The sequence below is a fragment of the Hemibagrus wyckioides genome, linkage group LG04 (genome assembly GCF_019097595.1).
Source record: "Hemibagrus wyckioides isolate EC202008001 linkage group LG04, SWU_Hwy_1.0, whole genome shotgun sequence".
Taxonomy (NCBI): domain Eukaryota; kingdom Metazoa; phylum Chordata; class Actinopteri; order Siluriformes; family Bagridae; genus Hemibagrus; species Hemibagrus wyckioides.
Genome location: NC_080713.1, coordinates 614,656 through 637,683, shown reverse-complemented (window position 1 = coordinate 637,683; position 23,028 = coordinate 614,656). Strand labels below are relative to the sequence as shown.

General features: G+C 41.5%; 3 protein-coding genes across 3 annotated transcripts; 2 read left to right on the top strand and 1 right to left on the bottom strand.

The window, feature by feature from the left end:
* The first annotated feature begins 3,965 nt into the window (after window positions 1-3,965).
* LOC131352311 (ADP-ribosylation factor 5-like) lies at window positions 3,966-7,127 on the top strand. The gene is made up of 6 exons (XM_058388310.1): window positions 3,966-4,149; window positions 4,765-4,845; window positions 5,006-5,115; window positions 5,400-5,471; window positions 5,564-5,689; window positions 5,794-7,127. The coding sequence occupies exons 1-6, from the start codon at window positions 4,083-4,085 to the stop codon at window positions 5,878-5,880; spliced, it is 543 nt and encodes a 180-aa protein (XP_058244293.1). The 5' UTR covers window positions 3,966-4,082; the 3' UTR covers window positions 5,881-7,127.
* A 1,305-nt stretch (window positions 7,128-8,432) lies between these two features.
* Window positions 8,433-16,734, top strand: LOC131351728 (ADP-ribosylation factor 5). The gene is made up of 8 exons (XM_058387234.1): window positions 8,433-8,622; window positions 9,861-9,941; window positions 10,817-10,926; window positions 11,977-12,048; window positions 12,141-12,266; window positions 12,369-15,348; window positions 15,430-15,492; window positions 16,369-16,734. Exons 1-6 carry the CDS (start codon window positions 8,556-8,558, stop codon window positions 12,453-12,455), a joined length of 543 nt encoding a protein of 180 aa, XP_058243217.1. The 5' UTR covers window positions 8,433-8,555; the 3' UTR covers window positions 12,456-15,348; window positions 15,430-15,492; window positions 16,369-16,734.
* Window positions 16,369-21,095, bottom strand: selenot1b (selenoprotein T, 1b). Its single transcript, XM_058387233.1, has 6 exons — window positions 20,911-21,095; window positions 20,418-20,528; window positions 19,472-19,598; window positions 18,857-18,944; window positions 18,599-18,759; window positions 16,369-18,483 (listed from the first exon to the last, which is right to left on the bottom strand). Exons 1-5 carry the CDS (start codon window positions 21,039-21,041, stop codon window positions 18,635-18,637), a joined length of 582 nt encoding a protein of 193 aa, XP_058243216.1. The 5' UTR covers window positions 21,042-21,095; the 3' UTR covers window positions 16,369-18,483; window positions 18,599-18,634.
* Window positions 21,096-23,028: the final 1,933 nt, after the last annotated feature.

Here is a 23,028-nt window from a genome sequence, read left to right as displayed (position 1 = left end):
AATGAAAAACAATCAAAATGAAAAGCTCTCTGGTTGTTGGAGGTCTGGAGAAGCCCGAGATCTCTGGAGAAAAAAACACCTAACAGCATAGCTGTAGGAGGAGGACGAGGACATGCTGGAGATCAGGATGAGGAACAACCTTTTCAACACATGATTTCTGAGTGTCTGTGTCAGGAATCTCCAGCATATTGAACAGATACACTATATTGCCAAAAGTATTCGCTCACCCATCCAAATAATCAGAATCAGGTGTTCCAATCACTTCCATGGTGACAGGTGTATAAAATCAAGCACCTAGGCATGCAGACTGTTTTTACAAACATTTGTGAAAGAATGGGTCGCTCTCAGGAGCTCAGTGAATTCCAGCGTGGAACTGTGATAGGATGCCACCTGTGCAACAAATCCAGTCGTGAAATTTCCTCGCTCCTAAATATTCCACAGTCAACTGTCAGCTGTATTATAAGAACGTGGAAGTGTTTGGGAACGACAGCAACTCAGCCACGAAGTGGTAGGCCACGTAAACTGACGGAGCGGGGTCAGCGGATGCTGAGGCGCATAGTGCGAAGAGGTCGCCAACTTTCTGCAGAGTCAATCGCTACAGACCTCCAAACTTCATGTGGCCTTCAGATTAGCTCAAGAACAGTGCGCAGAGAGCTTCATGGAATGGGTTTCCATGGCCGAGCAGCTGCATCCAAGCCATACATCACCAAGTGCAATGCAAAGCGTCGGATGCAGTGGTGTAAAGCACGCCGCCACTGGACTCTAGAGCAGTGGAGACGCGTTCTCTGGAGGGACGAATCGCGCTTCTCCATCTGGCAATCTGATGGAGGAGTCTGGGTTTGGCGGTTGCCAGGAGAACGGTACTTGTCTGACTGCATTGTGCCAAGTGTAAAGTTTGGTGGAGGGGGGATTATGGTGTGGGGTTGTTTTTCAGGAGCTGGGCTTGGCCCCTTAGTTCCAGTGAAAGGAACTCTGAATGCTTCAGCATACCAAGACATTTCGGACAATTCCATGCTCCCAACTTTGTGGGAACAGTTTGGAGCTGGCCCCTTCCTCTTCCAACATGACTGTGCACCACTGACCAAAGCAAGGTCCATAAAGACATGGATGACAGAGTCTGGTGTGGAGGAACTTGACTGGCCTGCACAGAGTCCTGACCTCAACCCGATAGAACACCTTTGGGATGAATTAGAGCGGAGACTGAGAGCCAGACCTTCTCGTCCAACATCAGTGTGTGACCTCACAAATGCGCTTCTGGAAGAATGGTCAAAAATTCCCATAAACACACTCCTAAACCTTGTGGACAGCCTTCCCAGAAGAGTTGAAGCTGTTATAGCTGCAAAGGGTGGACCGACGTCATATTGAACCCTATGGATTAGGAATGGGATGTCACTTAAGTTCATATGCGAGTCAAGGCAGGTGAGTGAATACTTGGCAATATAGTGTATATATCCACTTAAATCTGAGCTGAATATTAAAGCAAAGAGAATTGGTCAGAAACTCTACCCTCATGTCCAAGGTTTAATGCTTCAATAGAGCTTCAGTTCATATCCAGCATCAGAATGGAGACTGTACTCCTGGCATGAGTGCAGGCTGGAGTATTTCAGAAACTGCTGATCTCCATTGATTTTCACACACAACCTTGTTGATGAGAGAGGGTCAGAGAATGACTGAATAACTGCTCAGTACCAGTGTGATGAGCTGAAGAACATCTCAGGATGCAGAATGTGTTGAACAGAGCACAGCAGAAGAGCTGAAGAGTTCCTCTCCTGTCAGGAACAGGAATCTGAGACAACAGACAAACTAGACTGAAAGAAGATCTGAAGAACTTCCTTATACACGCTTCAGCTGTCCAGGTTTGGTGTCATGGTCAAAGTCCCAGATATCACTGAGATTTTTCTTCTTGTGTGATGTGAACATTATCTGAAGCTTCTGTTATGATCTTAACATCATGGTCAAGAAGAAAACTCAGAAAACTTCTGCACACCCTGGGGAACGATCTGTTTCAGAAACAGTAAAGGTAAACGGTTCTGCAGGTGAACAGTTCTGCAGGTGAAGGGTTCTGCAGGTGAACGGTTCTTGATCTGTGAGAACCAGACCCACATGACAGCTGAACTGTTTTTTTTTCCCCAGCAGCAGTAGCTCTTCTCACTGACCCCTCTGAGATGACCGGTGTGTTGTATTAGATGTGGATTTATTGTAAAATTTTTCTGTTTGTACTTTTTGTAGGTGTTTACAGTGAGGGAAAAAAGTATTTGATCCCCTGCTGATTTTGTACGTTTGCCCACTGACACAGAAATGATCAGTCTGTAATTTTAATGGTAGGTTTATCTGAACAGTGAGAGACAGAATAACAACAAAAACATCCAGAAAAACACATTTCAGAAAAGTTCTACATTGATTTGCATTTTATTGAGTGAAATAAGTATTTGACCCCTTTACAAAACATGACTTAGTACTTGGTGCCAAACCCTTGTTGACAATCACAGACGTCAGACATTTCTAGTAGTTGGCCACCAGGTTTGCACACATCTCACATCTCAAGGAATTTGGGCCCACTCCTCTTTGCATCCACGACCCATTTTCAATGCCCTGACTGAGGGAAGGAGGTTCTCACTCAAGATTTGACGGTCCATGGCTCCGTCCATCGTCCCTTTGATGTGGTGCGGTTGTCCTGTCACCTTAGTAGAAAAACACCCCCAAAGCATAATGTTTCCACCTCCATGTTTGACGGTGGGGATGGTCTTCTTGGGGTCATAGGCAGCATTCCTCCTCCTCCAAACACGGCGAGTTGAGTTGATGCCAAAGAGCTGGATTTTGGTCTCATTTGACCACAACACTTTGACCCAGTTCTCCTCTGAATCATTCAGATGTTCACTGGTAAACTTCAGATGGTCCTGTACATGTGCTTTCTTTAGCAGGGGGACCTTGCGGGCGCTACTGGATTTCAGTCTTTCACGGCGTAGTGTGTTACCAATTGTTTTCTTGGTGACTGTGGTCCCAGCTGCCTTGAGATCATTGACAAAATCCTCCAGTGTAATTCTGGGCTGATTCCTAGCCGTTCTCATGATCACTGAAACTCCATGAGGTGAGATCTTGCATGGAGCCCCAGACCGAGGAAGATCGACAGTCCTTTTGTGTTTCTTCCATTTGGGAATAATCGCACCAACTGTTGTCACCTTCTCACCAAGCTGCTTGGAGATGGTCTTGTAGCTCATTCCAGCCTTGTGTAGGTCTACAATCTTGTCCCTGACATCCATGGACAGCTCTTTGGTCTTGGCCGTGATGGAGAGTTTGGAATCTGATTGATAGGGGATCAAATACTTACTTCACTCATTAAAATGCAAATCAATGTAGAACTTTTCTGAAATGTGTTTTTCTGGATTTTTTTGTTGTTATTCTGTCTCTCACTGTTCAAATAAACCTACCATTAAAATTACAGACTGATCATTTCTTTGTCAGTGGGCAAACGTACAAAATCAGCAGGGGATCAAATCATTTTTTTCCCTCACTGTACGTCTGTATGTTTACACACCTGTTACTCACCTGTCACCTCATATAATGTGTTGTTGTTGAGCCATGTTCACTTTGTACATTTGGTGAATAAAGTAACAGATTTTATGCAATGTGCTGATGGCACGTGACTGGCCATTGCACAACTGCACCAGCGTTGCAACTGTAGAGATGTTCCTAATAAAGTGGACGGTGAGAGTTTTAGGCGGTGTCTTAATATAAACCTTTAAAAACAGGAATCTCAGTCTCTCCTTCGAGTCTCTTAAAGACACAAAGACTTTCTTAAAATCTTATTTATGCTATTAAGTTCTATTTACACATTTCACATTTAAAGCTTTTTATTTCAACAATTTCTTAAAGAATAAAGAGATCACGTGCTCCAAACAATTGGGGTGTCGTAATTCGGACAGGAAGTGACGCAATGCCTTCCACGGTGGCCTCTGGCAGCGACGTGGCAGCGCGCATGCGCAAACTCTAACCGGCTCTTACAGACAGAGAGAGACACTGGACACTCGCGCAGACATTTCTAAAAGAATTAAAGCTTAAAGTCTATAAACAATCTGGTTATTATGGGACTGACCATTTCATCGATTTTCGGGAGACTTTTTGGGAAGAAGCAGATGAGAATATTAATGGGTGAGTGTGTGTGAGAAGTGTGTGAAGTGTGATGTAGCGCGATGTAGCGCGTGAGCAGTTCATTCTGTTCAGTTAATTAGTGTTAATGTAACTGATTTACTGGAACTGTGTGTGTGTGTGTGTGTGTGTGTGTGTGTTAATTTATATGACTTTAATCATTAATACGCTTTATAACGCGTTCTAACCGAGCAGGTGTGGTAGCGAGTTAGCTTCGATGTTAGCATCTCAATCTGAACACTTTATTTCCCTTTAAATTAAAAACAAATGTGGAATATTTTAACAGATTAATTTCCTGTATCCTCTGTGTTTGTGTGTGTGTGTGTGTTGATTCTGTATTAGAGTCATGATAAATATATGTTTAAATATTAAAATCTTGGTCTCAGGTGTTTTTGTTCTTGTGGAATATTTCTAATCTCAGAAAATCACCTCATTTATTCCATTTTTGAGTTTTTTTGTTTTTTTTTTGATGAATTATAGCTGTCTTTTTTTGGAAAACATCAGCAGCAGATCTGGAGTCATCCACGGCTCTTTGTTGGCTGTAAATGAAATAAATGTAGTGATAAATGTACTTGTGGTCATTAAAACCTTGTGTTTTTTGTGTCTTTTGTGTTTCAGTGGGTCTGGACGCAGCAGGAAAAACCACCATACTGTACAAACTGAAGCTCGGAGAAATCGTGACCACGATCCCGACCATCGGTGAGAAATCCCTGTGTACTGATTATTTACACACTCGGGTGGAGGATAAACACTTTTAGATGATGATTAAATGTAATGATGTGACTCAGTATCACGAGTCTGAGATCTGATTAATAAACACAGTCTTCATGGAAAGCTGTTTTTTTTTCCCTTTGTCCAGGCTTTAATGTGGAGACTGTGGAGTACAGGAACATCTGCTTCACCGTGTGGGACGTCGGCGGTCAGGACAAGATCCGTCCACTGTGGAGACATTACTTCCAGAACACTCAGGTACACACACATTCACTAAAAGAACCGAAATATCAGAGGAAGCGTGGTTGAGATGAAATCCTCCATCTGTCTGTGATGTGTGTTATAATGCCTTTATAAACCTGGATTTTTATAGAGAATTCATATCTCATCATGTGTAATATCACATCCACTGTCTCTTCTGTTTATACTTATATATTAAACAATAAACAGTAAAATAATATAAATATTACAATTCAATATGGGGTGTGTGTGTGTGTGTGTGTACGCACACTGGTGATGATGAAGCTGTGGTTTCTCCTCAGGGTCTGATCTTCGTGGTGGACAGTAATGACCGAGAGAGAGTGGCCGAGTCTGCTGATGAACTCTCCAAAATGGTGAGATTTGAAGAATGTGTAAGAAGTGAGTGATGTGATCATGAATGAACCATGACATCATTGTCTGTGTGTCTGTCTGTCTGCATGTGCAGCTACAAGAAGATGAGCTGAGGGATGCTGTGCTGCTGGTGTTTGCTAACAAACAGGATCTGCCCAACGCCATGCCAGTCAGTGAGCTCACAGATAAACTGGGCCTGCAGAGTTTGCGTAGCCGAACGGTACGTTACACACACACACACACACACACACACACACACACACTCTCTTTCTTATTGCTGCTATGTGTGTTCTCACTGTGTGTGTGTGTGTTTTGTCTCTGCAGTGGTATGTTCAGGCCACATGTGCTACACAAGGAACTGGACTCTATGAAGGACTGGACTGGTTATCCAATGAGCTGTCCAAACGCTAGTGCTGTCCATCACCTCACACACCGAGAGAGAGAGAGAGAGAGAGAGAGAGCACATGCATGTGCTGGAGTTTTCAGAACATTAATCTATAGACTCTGTTATAAAGAGAGAGTGTGTGTGTGTGAGTGCATGTGTGAGTGTATGCGTGTGTGTGTGTGAGATGCAGTGTTGTAGACCCATGTCATCACTTTTCTACACTTTAGTCCTTTTCTTTTTGCTTTGTCTGCATCTTGGTGTTTTACATGATGACGCTTTGAAACCTGTTCACTGACCATTCAGACTCGATGACCATCACGACATTCACAACCTTCACTATTTAACTACACTGCTGCGTGTTCTCACTCAAATATACTCTGAGAGTGACGTCTTTTTTCTTCCCCAAATAAAAACAGCAGATGAATCGATTGACCTTTGATTGACAGGTGCCCAGGTGTTTTGAACTCTCCTGTATTACCTGAGCCCCAGAAGCCCCACCCCTACCTCCATCTCCATTTTCCTGAAGAAAACATGCAGCCTTCTCACGCTCTGTCACAAACTGAATTATTAGGAGTTCATAAAGTGAAATAAAATGAGTGTTTTTCATTCTACTAATATTACAGTCTATCTCTCACACACACACACACACACACAGCCCTTATAGAAGTGATTTATGAGATGATGATGATGAAAATGAGCTGGTGTTCTTCCTCTTTGGGGTTATCAGGTCTGATCTTTGGTAAAGGTTCTGAATAGGATCACAGCGTGAATGTTTTTTTTGTTTTTATTCGCTGCTCACCTGTACTTCTGACCAGTTAAAGGTCAAGCGAATTTCTTCATTTCAGAATCATCCACACAATATAGATATTTAATCTGTTCAGAATCCTGGATTTCCTTTCTGCATGCGTTAGAGTTGAATGGACTTCCTGTCTGTGAGAAACCTTTCTCTTCTCTAAACTCCAGCTGATCCTGCAGGCTGAACATCTGGATCTCTGAGCACTTTTTTACAGGAATCTGTGTGTTTTCTACAGCGTGTTGGTGTGTTACAGGTGTCCGGTGTGTATCTGTAATGTTGACATGGTGCAGGAGACCACCTCGTCCCTCTGTGACGTGAGTCAGGAATGACCTGAAGGACGGGACGCGGTGATGTTTCTCCTCATCGTGATTTAGTTTGAATGTTTAGTTGAAGATGTTTGTTTCATGTCTGCTGTAGGAACTTTCCACTGCTTCTTTTCTTAAAATAAATTTTTTCCTGAAGCTGTCTCACATTCTACATGTTGAGATCTGAGCTGAAATAAACATGTCCTCACTCACACACTTCCCTTTTTACGCCGATTGAACAGGTTTAGATTAGGTCATGTGTTTCCTGATGTTGCTTTAGTGCAAACTCTTCACCTTCACCTCTGTTTGGAGGATATTTAGAAATTTAGAAGAAACTCTGAAGCAGGTTTTTCTTTCCTGTGGAACTTCAATTTATGCTCCTTTAAGTTTCCTCCATCAGACTTTACATATCAGATGTGTTTTAAACCCCCAAAGCTTCATTCTACTTTACACCAGGTCTAATATACATGAGATACACAACTGGGGAAATTATACACTAGACATAGAGAACATTCACCACCAGGACAGGAAATAAAACAATTTTACAAATAAAAATAACTAGGTTTACAAACTCTAGTAAAACTGTTTAATTATTTATAATAAGTAACAAAAAGAAGAAAAGCCTCAGTATCTGAGAAAGGAGAAGAGCTCCACACTTTGCTGATACTCTACACGCGGTGTCCACAAGGGGGCGCCATTCTACATTCAAATCCTGTTCCGGGCTGAAACTGAAGTGACGTATGCTTCATCTGGTTTAGTTACGCTATACTACCTAAAGTTTTGGGACACCCCTCCAGATCATTGAGTTCAGGTGTTGTTTTTCAGGGGTTGGGCTCCGCCCCTTAGTTCCAGTGAAAGGAACTCTTAATGCTTCAGCTTCATACCAAGACGTTTTGGACAATTTCATGCTCTTTGTGGGAGCAGTTTGGGGATGACCCCTTCCTGTTCCAACATGACTGCACACCAGTGACCAAAGCAAGGTCCATAAAGACATGGATGAGTGAGTTTGGTGTGGAGGAACTCAACTGTCCTGCACAGAGTCCTGACCTCAACCCCATAGAACACCTTTGGGATGAATTAGAGTGGAGACTGAGAGCCAGACCTTCTCGTCCAACATCAGTGCCTGACCTCACAAATGTTCCTTTCACTGGAACTAAGCCCAACCCCTGAAAAACAACACCTGAACTGAATGATTTGGAGGGGTGTCCCAATACTTTCAGCAGTATAGTGTATATTCTTTACAGCTGTACACGCCCTGTCCACTGGGGAGTATATTAATCCACATTTTAATGCTGTTAAAGACAGGTAAAAGGAGGTATATATATATATATATATATCGGGGAAAAAAGACATATTAAAGAAATATTAAAAGTTGATAGTAATTTTGTCTACATTATGAACACTAAAATAAAGAAGAGGAATGGGGGGGCTGCGCCTCAACGGAAGTTGCGTCATCTCTTCCACGGTAGCGTCCGTGACGTGGCAGTACGCAGGCGCGATCCCCGGCAGCAGGCTGACTGATACCGCGAGCGTCTCGCGCTGAAAGTTTTCGCTAGCTCGCGGTAAGAGTGTGGAGTTGTCGGTGTGTTAGACTCTCAGCATGGGGCTGACCATCTCCTCACTGTTCGGGAGACTGTTCGGGAAGAAACAGATGAGAATTCTCATGGGTGAGTTTATTCTCTCACCGGCTAGTCTCCTGTAGCATCACACAACTAGCCGGCTATTACACCAGCTAGCAAACTAGCCTAGCCTAGCCTAGCTTTCGCAATTCTGTGAGGAAACTCTAAATAGAGGAGTGTGTGTTTAGTTATTTTATTGATGTTAAAATAGTCTACAGCTAATTCAGTGTGATGAGAAATAGAGTTATTAATCCTGAATGGAAGCTAACACGATGATTAGAGTAATATTAAGAAACCATTCATTTCCCAACTCTTTATAATCTACATAAAGCACGCGCTATTCTGTTATACCAGACTTTATTCTGAATCTTAATAAAACTGTTTACAGGAATAATGTGTTCTGTTACAACAGATTGCATTATCTGTAGTTTATTTACTTCACTTACTTTTCTTAAAGTTTCCCTGAAATCTAAATCATGAGCATTAATAAAACAGCATATGTAGGGGAAACCTTTAGAAAAATAATTAAAATATTTTGGTGACACATCCTGTACTAGTCTTGTGTTCACTCCAATTAAATGCTCTGTAGAGTGTATAGGCTCCGCCCCATGGGCGTTACATGGTCCGTTCATGCTCTACAGTAGCACTTTATGTACATAAACATATAGAAATTATTCATGTGGAACTGGGTGGAGTTTGTGTGAGTCAGGGGTCATGTGACTTTCAGAGAACTGCCACGCCCTCAGACTGATGGAGAGTTCTGTCTTTATACCCCAGAGAGGATTAAGGGACTGGATCGAGCCGTGACAGCCCCAGACCTTCTGTTCAGTATCTCAGAGCCTTTAGCACTAGTGGACAGAGTAGTGGACAGGAGAGGGTGAAGGAGACAGTGAGAAATCCTCCACAGCTGTAAAACTCTCTTTCTATAAACTCTCTGCTCACTCTCACTTCCTGTTTCCAGAAGAAATACTTCCTCATCATGTAAAAATTAAACCTCAGCTTTTCAGTCATTTCATGATGACTTTAGACAGATACGACTCTACTGTCAGTACAGAGTTACAGGAACATAGCAATGAAATGCCTTTTACAATCATTCAGACGTGCAAATGTTATAAATTTAAAGTGTTTAAATGGAGTACTGTGTCACTACTGACCGCACGGTTTATTAAAACATCCACGTAGTTAAGATTCAGGTATGAGTGAGTGATAGTGTTAAAAGTGTGGATGTAGGAAAATGGCAGCTCATGAAGGTCGTGTGTGTGTGTGTGTGTGTGTGTGTGTTACAGTGGGTCTGGATGCTGCAGGTAAAACCACAATATTGTACAAACTGAAACTTGGAGAGATTGTGACCACGATCCCAACTATCGGTAAGTTTAATATTTTTTTAAATTTTTTTTTATAAAGAGTTTATATGAAGATCCTGTATTCAGTTCTGTACACGCTCGGTTCAGAAGATTAATTCTCTATAAGAGCTGCTGCTGAGTTCTGGACTCTGATTGGTGGTCAGCTGTTGATTAATTCTCTATAACAGCAGCTCTGACAGTAGAGCAGCTGAACATCACAGCTTTATATTAATGCACTCGCTCTGATACCTTATTGTTTCCATAGCAACAGTTCATTCACAGGGACGTGTGTATAAGGTGGGAGGAGTCTTTGTGAAGTAGACTTTGTTTTATGAACATTAAGTGCAACTGTAAATGGATAAAAGTTTGATGTTTTCTTTAATAAATAAAAACTGTAGTTGGTGAAAAGCTGCTGTGTTTTAAGAGAAATAAAACACTCAGGTTATTCATTATGGTAACTAATGGCTTCATCACACCTCTCTGTGGGTGATTATTTCTCTAGAACAGCACTACACACACACACACACACACACACACACACACACACACACGCAGCATGTGTAAACAGAGTCATCAGTGTCACTGCTCTCGTTTCATCACACACACTGAGGCTTGTGTTTGTTGCTCCATGGGGAAATTGCACCACATCTAAATTCCTGTTCGGAAATCCACCAGCTTAGTACAGTCTTATTTTTCTTTTCTTTTTTTTAAAGTTTATTTTATTTATGAACAATAATGAATGTGTGTTATAGTTCATATCCACATTCCTCTACTGTGTTCTCAACCGTTTGTGAGCAAATCTATAAATAACGTGTTGTAGAAATGAGATGATGTGATGTTTCAGATCCACGTGTCCTGCTGCAACACTTTCTTTAGTTTTTCTCTTTTTCTTTGTCCAGGCTTTAATGTGGAGACTGTGGAGTACAGGAACATCTGCTTCACCGTGTGGGACGTCGGCGGTCAGGATAAGATCCGTCCTCTGTGGAGACATTACTTCCAGAACACTCAGGTATGTACACACACACACAGACACACACAATCATTTAACACATCACACAGGGCAGAGTTTCACCCTTTTCCAGATGTTCAGCTCAGATGTTCTTTGTTTATTAGTGTGTTGTCATGTATTGAGTTGTGTAGAGCCGGGTGTGAAGACCATTCTCACAGACATTTCTATAATACACAGTATTTACAGTGGTGTTGTGAACAGTTTACTTCACTGCAATAGTCTTAGAGTTATAAATACTTTCTTACTACTTTATTTCATATTTACAAAAATATTTTTCTTCTTAATTTTTAAAAAATAGCATTTCATTTATTTGTATGTTCAAAAAAGATCACTTAAAGTGAGAAATTTCTCACTCTTATACCAGAGCAGTAAACCAATAATGAATTATTTTTTACTTATTTAAATTATTAAACAATATGCATTTATTTCCTTTTTGTGTGCATGTTTTTGTGCAGTACAAAGTCAGGTATGTTTTCACTCTGCTGCTTGTTTCTCCTCACCTGGTCACTTGCATGAGAGGTGTCAATACTTTTGTTCATACTGAGGTCATCTTTGTTGGTAGTTGATTAGAGGGTTCACCCTCAGTGCTGGATTTTATGCAGATGATGGGTAAGAAAGGTAGGATGAAGCTACAATAACATGAAAGCCTTAGTGAGGGATGATTATAAAATCTGAGCAGGTTTTCTATGAATCTGATTTTTTCCTGATTCATCATTTTAATCTTCCAGAAACATTAACACAAAAAAGACATACAGAAAAGAAAAGGAGGAGGCTTAATATTACAGTGTGATCACTTTACTATGATCATAAGTGTTTTTGAACATTAGCAGTGTTACATTATGAAGGATGATATAGCAAAAGTTTATCTGACATTATTTTTAATGAAATTAAAATGAAATTATTTCGAGAGAGTCACTCACTACTGAACATCACTGTCTGTGAGAAGAGACTCGAGTCATATGAGCTATTTCTTGACAAATGTGATTGGCCAAACCGTGATCTGCACTGTTTTTAGCCCCGCCCACATGCTGTGTTCTGGTTTCTCCTCAGGGTCTGATCTTCGTGGTGGACAGTAATGACCGAGAGAGAGTGGCCGAGTCTGCTGATGAACTCTCCAAAATGGTGAGATTTGAAGAATGTGTAAGAAGTGAGTGATGTGATCATGAATGAACCATGACATCATTGTCTGTGTGTCTGTCTGTCTGCATGTGCAGCTACAAGAAGATGAGCTGAGGGATGCTGTGCTGCTGGTGTTTGCTAACAAACAGGATCTGCCCAACGCCATGCCAGTCAGTGAGCTCACAGATAAACTGGGCCTGCAGAGTTTGCGTAGCCGAACGGTACGTTACACACACACACACACACACACACACACACACACTCTCTTTCTTATTGCTGCTATGTGTGTTCTCACTGTGTGTGTGTGTGTTTTGTCTCTGCAGTGGTATGTTCAGGCCACATGTGCTACACAAGGAACTGGACTCTATGAAGGACTGGACTGGTTATCCAATGAGCTGTCCAAACGCTAGTGCTGTCCATCACCTCACACACCGAGAGAGAGAGATTGTGTGTGCGTGCGTGTGTGCGTCCGTGTGCGTGTGTGTGTGTGTGTGTGTGTGCGTGTGTGCGTGTGTGCGTGTGTGAGTGAGAAAGTGTGTGTGTGTGTGTGTGAGTGAGAAAGTGTGTGTGTGTGTGTGTACAGGTGATCTATCTATGAACTCTGTTCTCAAGAACCAGTGTGTGATGGATGGGACTAAACCCGGGGGTAGGGTTTTTAGTCAAACCAAGCGCTACCACCACCATGGTTTTTTTTTCTTATTCCCTGTACTCTTTGGTCACTTTTAGTTTTATTGCTATGATCTGATTTCTTAGTGATGAGAGAGAGCGGGCCGGGGTGACATGACTTTCGGGTTTTGTACCAGGAACAAGCCATGGTCACTTTGTCAGCACACAGATTGTGTCATTAAAAAGTAGTGAGATGTTTTAAGTTGCACCAGTTGAATTTTGTGACACTCCAGTTCAGTTAGACCGTAAATATCAGACTGGATTGACTCCCTGTTCATCTGTCTAATCTAAATCTGTTCATCTGTCTAATCTAAATCTGTTCATCTGTCTAATCTAAATCTGTTCATCTGTCTAATCTAAATCTGTTCATCTGTCTAATCTAAATCTGTTCATCTGTCTAATCTAAATCTCTTCATCTGTCTAATCTAAATCTGTTCATCTGTCTAATCTAAATCTCTTCATCTGTCTAATCTAAATCTGTTCATCTGTCTAATCTAAATCTAATCACAAACAGGAAGAAATGCATTCTTTAAATTACATCATCAGTCTTTTGCAGCCCCTCCTCCTGTGATTCACTCTGGGGGCGGGGCTACATTTCAGGCTCCGTGTAATAAAGCACAGTTTTGTAAATGATGAGAAGGACAAATGTCTCGAGACTCGTTTATAATGACTGAGCCTTTAATAATGTTTACACCGCGAATTACAATTAAAACTAAAATGAAACTCAGTTACTTCAACAGAATCTGAGATTTATTCTCTAAGACATTTTTGAGCCTTCTTTAGTTTCAATTTCCTTCGTGGACGTTCCATTTCCATGTTTCCTACATTACCCACAATGCCATGCTGAAAGTAATGCTGCGGCACTTAAGTCCTTTGGTCTGTCCAGCTCTCTCTCTCTCTCATCTGTCCACCGAGTTCTGGACTTAAACAACTCTTCATAAAGCTTCACCTTTCACACTCACTGGTGGAGTCGTACAGCTGCAATGCATTCTGGGACCAGTGTTTCCTCAGTCTCCTCCTTCTACACTAAACTTCTTGTTAATAAGACACACGAGCGTTTGTTTCAGGTGCTGATGATTAAACCCGATTTTAATAGTGCTAGCCCCGCCCCTGTGACACACCCACTAACATCTCGCAGGAATAACAAAACATTACCAACCAACCAGCAGCGTGACAAAACTGGTCAGTGTTATTTCAGTATAAACAGATTTACTGGGTTTCTGGGTGGAGGTTAAGTTCAACTGGTGCAACTGGTTTCTGTTTTTGTTGTAACTGATATTTCAGCTTTAGGGTAAACAGCAGTGTCATGACCTTGCTTACTATTTGTTGTTGGAAATGAGACCAGCTCAGTGTTTTAGAGCTACACATCATCTAAAGTAGTGATTTTATAACTGGACTCTGACATCTGTGTCCGGTTTGAAGGCCACTAGATCTTTTAGATTTCAGGTGAACCTTTTTCCTTTTGCACTCTCACCATTCCATGCTCTTTCAGCTTCATTTATTATCTGTTCATTTCCTCAAACCAAAGTCCAGGGTTCAATGTGAAACTTAGAGGATGGTTTCTTCATTTCTGTCGTTCTCTCCATCTTGTCCTCTGTGTCCTCCATGTGAGTTGCTTGAGTGTTTCTCCTCACACTCGAGATTTTATGACTGAATTCTGTGTGTTCCTGTCACGTGTGATCCACACACACTCCTCCATTTCCACTTATCAGGTGATGTCTCTGTACTTTATGTCTTTACGGATTTGTTTTAGAATAAAAACTCATTAAAACAATCCTGAAGAACGCGGCAGCATGCGTGTGTCCGAGCCTCACTGCCCTGCAGCCCTGCACCGGGGTTTTTAATAAAGACGCTGAATAAAATCACTGCAGCTCGGGATCCTGAGGCTTTTCTTTTCTGCTTTTTCTTTTGTTTTTACTTTAATAATATTTCCTACAGCGACACAGTCTGCTCTGAGAGTCTTAAATCAGAGAGATAATGCTGATTTTGTGTAACACACACACACACTGGTTTCTGGAGGAGTTTCAGAACCCTCTCTCTCTCTCTCCTCTCCTGTGTGTGGAAATCCCCTTCTCTCTACACTCAGGAGTTTTTACAGATTCACATTTAGACAGAAGAAAAGACTTTTTAATATTTAATCCAGGGTTTCTTCAGGAACACAAAGTGCAGCAGTTCAGACAAAAATGTTCTTTAAAGTTCTCTAGTTAAAGGTTCTCCTTTTTTTTTAAAGACTCTTTATTGATGGGTTCTGATGAATCCAAGTCCAGCTTTTCTATGAGTCTAATCTAAGCGTTTAGATTTTTAGACAGAGCTCTGCTTTATTTAATCACATACAAGTTTATACAATTTAATAAATCAATAAATAAATATCAATTATTCATCCAGACTGAGAATAAAGGAACTTTAGCATTTCATGCTTAACAGTTTTAAGTTTCAGTTCTGATGAAATTCGAAACTTTGGGTTGTGTGTTTTTCCATGACATCAACCTGTTTTCGTGTGAACTGGGCGTGGTCTGGCAGGGGCGTGGTCTTGAGGAGGAGCTGTGAGGTGAAGAGGATAAATACAGAGCAGGAGAGAACCTCTGTCTTTTCTTTCCTCCGGATTTCTGCAGGAGCTGGACGTCAGAGCTGTAACTGGTGAGTGTTGAGGCTCTGCAGTTTCACTTCTGCATGATGAAGATGAATAATGAGTTATAATGTTGTGTTTGTCCTCCTCAGCTCTCCTCAGCTCTGCTCTGTGAGGATTTCTTCGGCCATGGAGCCGCCGCTTGCATCTTTCCTGTAAGTTCAATGTTTGTTATTTATAGTGAGATTTTATGAATGGTTTGGAGTGAAAGTGTGAGTGTGTTTATTCCTCCTGATGCTGACAGAATCACACTGTAGAATCTACTGGATAGATTCTATGTAACACTACTACTACTAATAATAAATAGCGGTGTAAAGAGCACAGGGCGGGGACACTGACCTCACTGTCTGTCTTTAGTTCCCGAGTAAACACCGAACTCTTCCTGAAACTTCAGCCAGCACTTGTTTATTTAAAAAAAATACTCTTTGTTCCTCTTACTGTATTTCCTCTAAGCGAGTTTCACACTGAAGTCGTCTCGATGTTCTGTGAGCTGGTCAATCAGTGTCCATGTGTTTACTGATAGAGAATATGAAGTACTTCTGGATAAAGGGCGTGTCCCAAGCTGGTGGAGGAACAGAAGCTTCTGGATAATGCAAATGTGTGTGGTGATGATGGGCAGGTTTTGTGTTTTGGGCAAACTCTCTCTCTCTCACACACACACACACACACAAGGTGGTCATGTCCAGGGAATTCACAAGTGTTTTATTTCCTGAAAGCGGTAGGCAATCATTTGGATTTGAACACTTTCTGGGAGCTGGTTTGAAGGTTCATCAGAAACACCAAAAATAAACCTGTTCTTTTTCAAACGTTTCACGGAGAGCGGAACGAACAGAATACATCTAATTGTTTTAAACTGGGTTTTACAGACTGCTGACTAAAAGAGAATTTAATACAAAATGGGAAGTGTTGTAATTGTAGAGGATAGACTCAGGATGTTGGAGGAGGTTTTATTAAGGATAAAGTCATTAATTAAAGGTGTTTGCTCTCTGTGATGATTGTGTAAGCTGACAGGATCGTTATGTTCGTTACAGATCTCTTGAGGAGGAAGAGGAGGAGTAAAACCATATCTGCCAAGGGATAATGGTACGCAGTCCTTCCTCCCTTTGTGAGGCATCGTGTGGATCCGTCCCAGATCGTCTGCACATAGGGTCAGAGGGACTGCGGTGGACAGCGCCAGGTCTAAACGGACCTGCCAATAAAGCCACAGACTCCAGAAACAACCACAAACCACAAATCTCAAAAAGCTCTTTCGTTTCTGGTGTCTGTTGCTTGGTTGGCGGGTTTCGTGGTTGACCTGCTGCTTAATCAATAAACCTGTTCTGATTTCTTTAAGGCTGTACGCAATTTTCCTGATTAACAACAAAACTCAATAAAAACAGCAAAACTCTGCAACGGAATGTCTCTGGTGTCCAGTCTGGTTTCTTTTAGTGATTAAATAATGACTAAAATGTAGTGATTGGAAAAAAGAAGCTGTGCTGCTGTCTGCCTCGACCTCTTAAACCCACGCTGTGAATCTGGAAGATCTGAAAAAGTTCTCCTGAGTTTTTCACTGGAAGATAAATAAAAAAAATCAGATTTCTGTGAAACGTTCTGATTTCCTGCATCTTCACACCGCTGGGTCCTGAGAGCTGAAGCTGTAGACACCGGCGCATGCTTTTCTTTTCTGATCACACTGAAGGCTGAGATCGGACGCTCCGGGGTCTGATCTGTTCTGGTCATGGGAAAGTCACAATTAGAAGAGAAAAATATATGTATTTTTAAAGGTATCTTTTAGATTGTTAAAATAGATGCTCAGTATAAACATATTTAATCTTCTGTATATTGGAATGGGTTTCAGAGTGGTGATTAGTGCAGCGTGGAATGGACGTTATAAGACTAACCACTACTCTGTATATTTTGAGGACATGACGGTCATCTTCGTCCTGCTCATGTCAGGCAACTGTAACACTGCTGATCTTCAGCTTTTATACACGCTTCATAATATAGTAAATTATTCTGGAGACACAACACAGACATCCACCTGGCAGTGCTCACACTTTTTACTCTTCGTGTGTGTGTGTGTGTGTGTGTATGCTAATTCTACATACGTCCTGTCTGTGAACCTGCTTGAGATATACCCGGTTCTTAGTGTATATAATGCCATGATCTTGGACAGATGTCCCTCCCCAGCTGAAACCATGAAGGATCAGATGTTCTTGATGGACATGGTATCTATCAGCACCAGCTAGCACTTCTACAGCGGTTCTCTGATCAGCTGCTGCTGGGTTCCTTCAGCCGTTCACCTCTGTATGTATTCAGATGTTTCTCAGTGACCCGCAGAACAGCATGAGCCTCAGAATGGCATCACGCCGATCAGGCCGAGACGTTCCATCACCAGCTAGAGCAGCACCGTGACCTCAACTAACACCTTTCCTGAACCGACTCGATGCCCCGCTGCCTAGCGACATCGCCTGCAGGATGTCGTACCCAGGTCACATCACACACATCTTCTACACTGGATTCATGCAGGGCGACCCCAGCAGTCCAGTGTAACGGTCAGCTGCAGGCGATGGTGTCAGAAGCACCATTAGCACACAGCAATAAAATTAACTGGGATTTGTCACTAAACTCTTTTTAATTATGAAGCACAAATGTTATATTTGGAATGAAACTAGATTTTATTTAAACAGAATATATATAAAACAAACATTGAGAATTAGAACAAATCTTAATATATTAACTGAAGTGAATCTTTAAAGTCGATGATGTACAGATCACACAGTAAGAAGGGCTGTGAATATAAATGTTTGAGATGAACTCAGAATAATGTTCAGCTGATTTGTTCTTCATCAGATCCAACAGCAGAAATGATGCATATGTAATAAACATCTCTGTAAACCTGGGTTTGGTCCTCAGAGCTAATCATAATCTAACATAAACCTCGTCAGATGACAAACCACACACACGGTCAGTGCAGGCACTTTTCTAATAAAATTTCCCAGAATTCCAAATAAACCGGAGAAGAGTCTCCACCCGGAGAGTACATCACAGTCTCACAGCACCAGGAGAAACGACCAGGACATCCGGACCACACCGGCAGACACACCGCTTTCAGTGCAGACCTTCATTACAGCCACTTCACTGAGCTGAGGACCAAACATATACACCTACAGAGAGAGAGAGAGAGAGAGAGGGAGAGAGGGAGAGAGAGGCAGAGGGAGAGAGTGAGAGTAAGAGGTGGGGGGTGTTGATAGTGATACAGATAGACAGAGAGAGACTTACAGGAGTGGGCGGAGCTCGGACACAGTGAGTGTGTTATTATGAGCGCTGTAGAGGAAGTGTATCCATGTGAGCGTTCAGCTTCATCTCATTCTCCAGGATCTGCAGAAGTTGCTGCATGGAAGGAAGATGACCTGATTCCAGCTTCGACCAGACAGGGACATCTGTACACACACACACACACAGCATCATGGTAAAGCCTTAAAGCTGTGACTGTTGTGTTTATGCGCATCGATACACACACACACAAACGTGACTCACCATTAAGTGAAATCTCAAAGGCTCCTGTAGATAAACATTGGTTCTCCATCATGTTGGTGAAGAAGAACACCATCATACAGGCATACACCTACAGACAGAAGATCAGGAGTCCACACACACCTCAATCACACAAATCTCCTGATGATGACCTAAACCTGGATCAGTTTCATCATCTACACTCAGAACAACAGCTGACCAACACATTTAACCTGGTTATACACACAGGAGCATAACTATACACAAATAAGCAAAACTGTGAAGTCTAGCCATGATCTCCTCCTCTCACTGGTCTTACTTCTCTCAGCTTCATCATGATTGTGGAATTTCAGCTTCAGCTCAAGACACTTACTCGTTCTCTCAATCAATTTATTTACTGCACAAACCTGACAGAATATGGTTCAGTGTTACCATGACAACCATCATCATCATCATCATCTCTAACAAAAGCTAGGTTAGATTATTCTACAGTGAAACCTGGCACTCAGGTCCTCCACATCACCACAACCTGAGCTCATGTGAAGCCCTGCCCCTAAAACACACTCATCATCATCATCATCATCATCATCATTAAAAATACAACAGAGTGAATAAACTGCCCTGTAAACGTTCCTTTACCTTGTTCTCCTGACCCCAGGTCCAGATTCCAGGACTCTGCATTCCGAAGAGGGCAAACGGATCTTTCCCCAGAATAATGAGAACGATTATAGCGAACTTTAGCATGGAGAGGAAGGAGGCCATGTGTCTGCAGGAAAGAAACACACTCTTACACTTGTACAGGGTGCGTGCACACACACACACACACACACACACACACACTTCACCTGGGCTGAGTGAAGAGTGCGTGCACACACACACACACACACACACACACACACTTCACCTGGGCTGAGTGAAGAGTGCGTACATACACACACACACACACACACTTCACCTGGGCTGAGTGAAGAGTGCGTACACACACACACACACACACACACACACACACACACTTCACCTGGGCTGAGTGAAGAGTGCGTACACACACACACACACACACACACACACACACACACACACTTCACCTGGGCTGAGTGAAGAGTGCGTACATACACACACACACACACACACTTCACCTGGGCTGAGTGAAGAGTGCGTGCACACACACACACACACACACACACACACACTTCACCTGGGCTGAGTGAAGAGTGCGTGCACACACACACACACACACACACACACACACTTCACCTGGGCTGAGTGAAGAGTGCGTACATACACACACACACACACACACTTCACCTGGGCTGAGTGAAGAGTGCGTACACACACACACACACACACACACACACACACACACTTCACATGGGCTGAGTGAAGAGTGCGTACACACACACACACACACACACTTCACCTGGGCTGAGTGAAGAGTGCGTACATACACACACACACACACACACACACACACTTCACCTGGGCTGAGTGAAGAGTGCGTACATACACACACACACACACACACACACTTCACCTGGGCTGAGTGAAGAGTGCGTACACGTACACACACACACACACACACACACACCTGTAGAGAGGTTGAGGGAGGTAGTTCTCCCCCTCTATACGGATGTCTGGATACCTCTGGTTCAGAACCCGAGTGTACTCCTCAAACACCCGCCTGTACCCTCAGGAGATGCTGCAGAGAGACCACACACACCACATGATACAGGTGTGTGTTAGTGTGTTTAATAAACACACACACGCGCACACACACACACACACAACCCCACCCTCTCAGGAAGTCACAGAAGCGGCTGTTGTGTCACGTGATTTCCTGTCAGTCACACAGGTCTATGGCGCAGTCCTGAACAAACTCCCTCAAAACCTCATTAATTCCACCGAAATAAACCGCGCTCACTCTCACAGAACCCCGAGGAGAACCCCGAGGAGAACCCGAGCTGTGTTCACACTTCACTTTAAAACTGAGGATGAAGTTTAAACACGGAGGTGTAATGCTAACAGGCTAAACACCTGACAGTTAACACTAAGCTAATCTACCTCAGCTACCTGAGACTTACCAAATCTGGAACTTGAGCAGAGGTCCAGCAGTATACTGCATCTTCATCTTTTTACCGCTTCCGTTCTGAGCTGCAGTGAGATGGAGAGAGAGAACACAGAGGAAAAGCAGAGCGACACCGCGCGCCGCCATGCTGACGAACCACGGCCTCGGCTCGCGCAGATACTGCTTCTTCTTCTGCTGGTTGTACGACTCATCTACAGTGGGAACACTGCCACCTGCAGGACTCTAGTGTAACTGCATCCTGTTCAGTACAGCTGTACATCACACGCGCGATCTGTCTCTCTCTCTCTCTCTCTCTCTCTCTCTCTCTCTCTGTGTGTGTGTGTGTGTGTGTGTGTGTGTCTTTCACTGGTCTCTTTCTGTTTATGGACATTAAAACTAAACACCAAGATACTACAACAACAAAAACTAAACAAAATACATTTATTTACCTAAATGAAATCTCTCACCATCTACACCATATCCCCTACACTGTACTGAACACAGTGCTGCTTCAACATGAGCAGGAAATAAACAGGACAGTTTTATGTGTTTGATTTTAATATTTCTTAAAAGTGCAGATAAATCTTTAAGACTTTATTCACATTCTCCTATAAACCTGTCGGGTCTGTAATGTTTAGCCTCTTAGTAATATAATTAAATAAATCGAAAATGTGAATCTTAAATAGGATTCAGTTTGTGTAGGAATTTACATTTTGATTTATATTTAATATTTACATGTATTATTTACATATAAATCTATAGTTTATGAAAAATGTGAATGATTCAGTCTTTATATTCAGCAGAACTCCACTGAAATGTCAGACTGCTGCTCTGAATGAATCCGTCTCTGACTCGTTAAAAGACAAAGATATTTAAAGACAAACTCTAAAAAGTCAATCTAAAAGCAAACATTTAATACAAATCTAAACAGACGAGTAAACAGCTGAAGATCATTCCTCAAGTGCTTCCTATATTTATTTATTATATTTATAATTTCTATTTAATTCACATTTAATAACATTTACATAAACTCTGTTTAATTTTTTTAGTCACAGAGAGAGAGAGTGAGAGAGAGAGAGAGTGAGAGGGAGAGGGAGAGAGAGAGAGAGAGAGAGAGAGGAGATGAGACTGGCCACACACACACACACTACACTTTACTACTACACACACACACACACACACTGGCCACACACACACACACACACTACTACATTTCACATCTACACACACACACACATTCACATTTACTTTACTACACACATTACACACACACATATTACTTATTACACATTTCACACACACACATTACTACTATTTATTTTTACACACACACACACACATGGCTATTTACATACACATTGGCTTACACACATTTACACACACACACATTGGCTCATTACTTTTTTGGCTACACACACACACACACACACACTAGCCACACACATTTCACACACACATTACACATTTGCATTACACACATGGCACACACACACATTTACACACACACTACTTACATTTATTACTTATTTACTACACACATATTTACAGCTTTTTGGCTATACATACATTATTATTACTATTTATTACTTTCATTATTACATCACACTGTTACATACATACACATCTGCACACATACACACATTATTTTTTACATATTACACACATATTTACTTAATATTTACGCAAACACACTTATTATACACATTTACACACATACATATATATTATTATTATATTTATTTACTTACTACACACTACATTTACACATTTGTTCTGTCACACACACACATTATTACACATATTATTGGCTTATTTACACATATTATTTATTACACTTTACACACTACTATACTTACATATTATTATTATTATTATATTATTATTACTTTAAACATATTATTATATTTATTATTATTATTTACATTATATGTCTTACTTTACATACATATTATTATATTCTATTATTATTAATTTACATATATATATTACACATGTATTTATTACACACATATTATATTATTATTATTACACATATTATTTTATATATTTATATTATTACTTATATATATATTATTATTAATACATATATTTATTATTTTTATTTATTACATATTTACATATATTTACTCACACA